General features: G+C 46.5%; 1 gene segment (V, D, J or C); it reads left to right on the top strand.

Moving 5' to 3' along the window:
* The first annotated feature begins 2,492 nt into the window (after positions 1 to 2,492).
* On the top strand, positions 2,493 to 3,081 carry LOC134372832 (Ig heavy chain V region 1B43-like). The segment is given in 2 exon segments: positions 2,493 to 2,538; positions 2,624 to 3,081. Coding segments are annotated over 2 exon segments (504 nt in total).
* The last annotated feature ends 1,830 nt before the right edge of the window (positions 3,082 to 4,911 follow it).

Raw genomic sequence — 4,911 nt, 5'->3', positions numbered from 1 at the left:
AATACTGCTCATTATGGTTATTATTTGCATAGTCATTGTGTTTAACATTGTTTCATTTAAAGCATAATAAAATTCTCTCTGCTAGTATTTTTTCTCCCTTTTCTGACAATCTATATAAGACATTTTTTTGAATATATTTTATCCTTTTATTGGTGTGAGAGTCCTGCTTAATGAATTTTAATATTATTTTTTCTTTAAATAATTAAAAAATAGATCCATCCACAAAACACAAACACTCCTAATGCAAGTTAATATGCAACATGCAAATGAGGCTAGCAGGATAATTATTATACAAGGAACAGCGACGATTCACTCTCCACAACACACAGGGCTGACCTGCTGAATCTGTACCTTGGGAGATTGTTCCACTACACAGTGACATATGTCAGAACAGGGCTGTGAAGTTTCACATTTGTGTATGTTACAAGGAATTGCTCAGCATCAATCAGAGGCATTGTTCAAGTTAGATTTTCCAAAAACACCCCTGGTGAATGTTTGCGGGCGGACGCGCGAGTGTGTGTGTGTGTGTGTGTGTGTGTGTAGGGGGGAGAGAGAGAGACTCAGGTGACACATGGTTAGTGTGTTACCCTCCAATTCCCCCCAAAACCTGTTGTCCTCTTGCATGCAGAGATGACAGAAAACATACATTTTTGATCTTTTGATGTAAGTCAGGACCATATGATTAATCAAACCAAAGGAAAGGTACACAGATACACAGTCACAGCCTGGATAATTAAATTAAAGTTCAACAGGTACAAAGCTTCAGTTGCACAGGATGAACAAGCTCTGGGGATCTGCTCTACAACACTGCACCCACAGTTAACAATACTGCATTGTGCACTTACAATGTGTTAACAGAGAAGAGCTCATGGTAAGTGTATTTACAACAGTTAAAAAATAGTACACCTGAAATTCATCATTCCCTCACCTTCTGTCTTCTATTAAGCATCAGTCCACAAGCTGTAGGTTCTGGGTCTCAAACCAGTGGGAGTCTGGGTTCCTGAGTGACGTTATGAATCAGACACCTCTTCTCACCGCAACTTCCCTCCTGGACACATTAGAGTAGAAATGAGCAAACAGTAGGTATTTGTTCTTGAAACTTTATTGCACTGAGATGCTGGAGCGTTTGCTACACTAGGCAGAACGTACTGATAAATTATCCTGGGTAAATCGACATGGGCAGCTGGGACTCTGCAGAGTCAGCTGAAGGTTTAGAAACAAACCGAAACAGAGTTGCACATACACCTAGTTATTTTAAATCTCCTCTCTGATAATTCCAAAACCTATGTCACATCTTATCCTGGGTCTGATACTTGCTTTGTCATTTCAGTGTGTTTGTTTTCCTTTGTCTTTTTTCAGGTCTTTGACCATTTTGGTAAAATCTCAGCAAAATTCATGAGTTAACAAGAACTGAAGAATCAGCCCCGAAATGTCCATCAGCAGCTCCTGACTTACAATCCACTCAGGAGCCTTCAAGGGCTGTCCCTCCATGACATGGGCCTGCTCTTGGGACATAGAGGGGGCTCACAGGAGTAGACACAGCACAGCATCCAGCACAGCCCCTGGCCTCTTTCTCTGTGGTGGGCGGCATCTCAGAGGGCAGTGACCAGAGTCATGGAGTGGCTGTCATGGGCCCCAATGCAGCGACATCAAAGGGAAGTGTGTTTTTAAACTTTCATATTAGGGATATTATTACTGCTTGCATGTTAACCATTGTGATTGATATTTTCACAAGCGGGGATATCTGATGTGATTGTAGGACTAAATGAAAGAATTACATCAATGTTTAAAATAATAAGGGTGAGAACTGAATTTCTGTTGAAAATTCGAACACATTAGAAGCACAGGATTTACCTTGTTAATGCGCATTTAAAAGAGTCCATTTATCTTTTCCAAACAGTGAGAATCAGTTTCACGAGTACTGTACAGGATGCTGTATTTTGCAGAGTCCCTGTGGGTTCCCATGTGCTGTGTCTTGTATCACATGGTGGACAGAGCACAAGGCAGGCCTGGAACACATGGAACAGCAACCATGTAACAATGTAACAAGCTCTCAGATGTGATGAGAACCACATGACAGGAGAGGGTGCAGGGAAAGAAAGCAGGGGTTGTGCTGTGATCAGAACTGTAAAAGCACGACCCAGAGCTTGAGTTTGTGGGAAAAGCTGGGCTGGGCCCAAGACAAGGCACAAGAGAAGGTAGAAGGAAGGTAGATCTGGGCTAAGAAATCTGGGGCCATATTATGGAGTGTTCTTTCACATCTGATAATTATATGTCATGTAATTTTCAGAAAATAATAGAATATAGGCCCATCAAAAATGCAGAAGTCCCACCTCAGTTCCTTACCGCTTATAAGGACAGAGCTCTCCCACATGCAAATTTTCCTTCAAGCTCCAGGGTAAATGTGGACTCATGGGTGGTGGAAGCTCACAGGTCTGTCCTCAGACAGGGCTCAGGTGTCTGGGGAAGGCAGAGTTGAGATCTAACAGAAGATGAGACTGTGGGGTCTTCTCCTTTGCCTGGTGACAGCTCTCCAAGGTGAGTGTCTCAGATGTCACACATGGGTCTACGATATGGTTGTGACTGCATGTGACTGACAGTGATTGATTCTCCTTGTCTCCAGGTGTCCTGTCCGAGGTGCAGCTGCAGGAGTCGGGCCCAGGACTGGTGAAGCCCTCGCAGACCCTCTCCCTCACGTGCACAGTCTCTGAATTCTCCATCACAACCAGTGATTACTACTGGCACTGGATCCGCCAGCCCACGGGGAAGAGCCTTGAGTGGATGGGATACATTGGTTATAGTGGTGGTACAGGTTATAACCCGTCCGTCAAGAGCCGCACCTCCATCACCAGAGACACGTCCAAGAACCAGTTCTTCCTGCAGCTGAGCTCTGTGACCGATGAGGACACGGGCGTCTATTACTGTGCGAGAGACACAGTGACAGGAATTCAGCATGAGCCCAGACACAAACCTCCCTGCAGGATACAAGAGTGGTCTGGGCTGCAGGGAGCGCTCAAGGCCCACCCAGCTCCTGTGCCCCATGGAGCAGGTGCAGAGAGGGGGGTTCCTCCTGGGATCTGAGGTTTCCTCTGCTCTGCTGACTCCCAGATGACCCTCAGGGTCATTTCCTGCTTTGTTGTTTGTGACTCTAATTCCCATGTTCTCACTGCAGGCAACACAGACTGAAGTAACTTCCCTCATTTGTAGATAAGATGTTTCCACTCACTGGGACCTTTTATTTCTCAGGTGTGAACATGACCTGTTCTCTTTCCTGACACACAAATCATTGTAAAGATTCTTTTCTTATCTTCACGTGATCAACAATATTTTTCCCTAAAGGTTAGCTCAGTCCAGGCGCACAGTGTCCCTAAGTGGTCTTTTTCCTCAGTCAAGCACACGTGCTGCCACATGGTTATGATCATCCCTCAGGAACTCTGTCCATGGGGTCCGTGTCCTGCCTGGGGCAGTCTATCCTCTGGATACTCATTCACACTGTGGACACATTTGTTCAGTATGTGTCCCTCTCTCTGTCCATCCTCCAGTGTCCTGGATGGAGAAGCAGCTGCCTGGGGGCCAGACACAGCTCTTACACTTCTCTGTGGAGGTTTCAGGGTGACAAGCACAGAGAAAAATTCCCACCAGGGCCCTGCTGGGCTGCATTCTGGGTGGGGCCTCTCAAAGCAGCCCTGGGAACTGTGTCCTAAGTTGTGTATCTCAGGTTCCCTGGGGCGATTCCCTGTGGATATTGAGAAGCAGCTGGACAGAGCCCTGCTCCCTGCCCACTCTCTGCTGTCCCTCAGACATCACGGACACTTGCCCTAATACCATCCTCTGTCTACCACTGTTTAAATTCTCACTAGATCTGTCCCTAGACACTCAGCTCCCTGAGTCAAGGTCCCTGCTCAATTCTTACCAAGTCTCCTGTGCAGGTGCAGATGAGGGGCCCAGTAATGAGGCTGATCATTGAAGGTAGGGACCTCACGTGGTGCTGAGCAGGCACCTACGGCTTACGAATGTTTCATAAAAAGAGAAAATACCACATGCAATGGAGGTGAGACAACAGGACAACGCAGGGAAGAAACATTGACAGGCTGGAGCTATTAATTAGAAAGTCTGTCTCTGCAAAAGTCACTGAAAAGAGGATGACAAGGCAAGCTATGGACTGGATAAAATGTCCCCTGGTGTCCTTGTTTGTGTCTCCTCTGTGGACTAGGTTTTCAGAGACTTCTTAAATAGTGTCTAAGGTGCATGTGGTGTTTTAGTTTTTCCCTGTTAGTACGCAGAAAATCAGTAACTCTTCTTATATCTGTAAAAGAAGTGAGTTCACAGGGTGAACTCCTGTCCCCCGAATTGAAGATGCAGTCAGGAGGACACAGAGGGTCACAACTTGTCAGATCACAACGTTGTGTGTAAGGTGTGGGTAGTGTGGGTGGTAGGGAAGCACTGCACAGTCCTATGACGAGCTCTGTCCTTTAGTGAGCCGTGTCCTGGCTGTGACGTTCACAGGCGCTTCTCCCTTCATGAGGCTCTTAGGCGAGACTGGAAGGCTCTCAGGGAAGGGGACAGAGTTGGGTGTTTCTCTTCTCTGTGGTCAATTATGCTCTGAAGAAGTAATCCCCTCTTGGGATCAGCTAAATTAGTTTCTCCTGAGGTGACCTTCTGAAGAGCGTCCTGCTCTGCTGAATCTCAGAATGGCTCCTTCCCCCTTTCTCTGCAGGGAGCATGAGGGTTCTTTTATGGTATTTTCATTGAGAACCTCATCGCACCGCTGAGGTGGAGTTTAAAAGGTTGGGATCTCTAAGACCTTCCCCCTGGGACGGACCCAACTCTCAGATTTCCCCACCCTGAGTCTCCAGCAATCCTTCACCTACAGCTCTGGTGTATCTTCCCCCATCCTGGACCACACACAGG

The sequence above is a fragment of the Cynocephalus volans genome, chromosome 3 (assembly GCF_027409185.1).
Source record: "Cynocephalus volans isolate mCynVol1 chromosome 3, mCynVol1.pri, whole genome shotgun sequence".
Classification (NCBI taxonomy): Eukaryota; Metazoa; Chordata; class Mammalia; order Dermoptera; family Cynocephalidae; genus Cynocephalus; species Cynocephalus volans.
The sequence above is the reverse complement of the archived record's forward strand: the minus strand, read 5'-3'. Positions and strand labels throughout refer to the sequence as shown.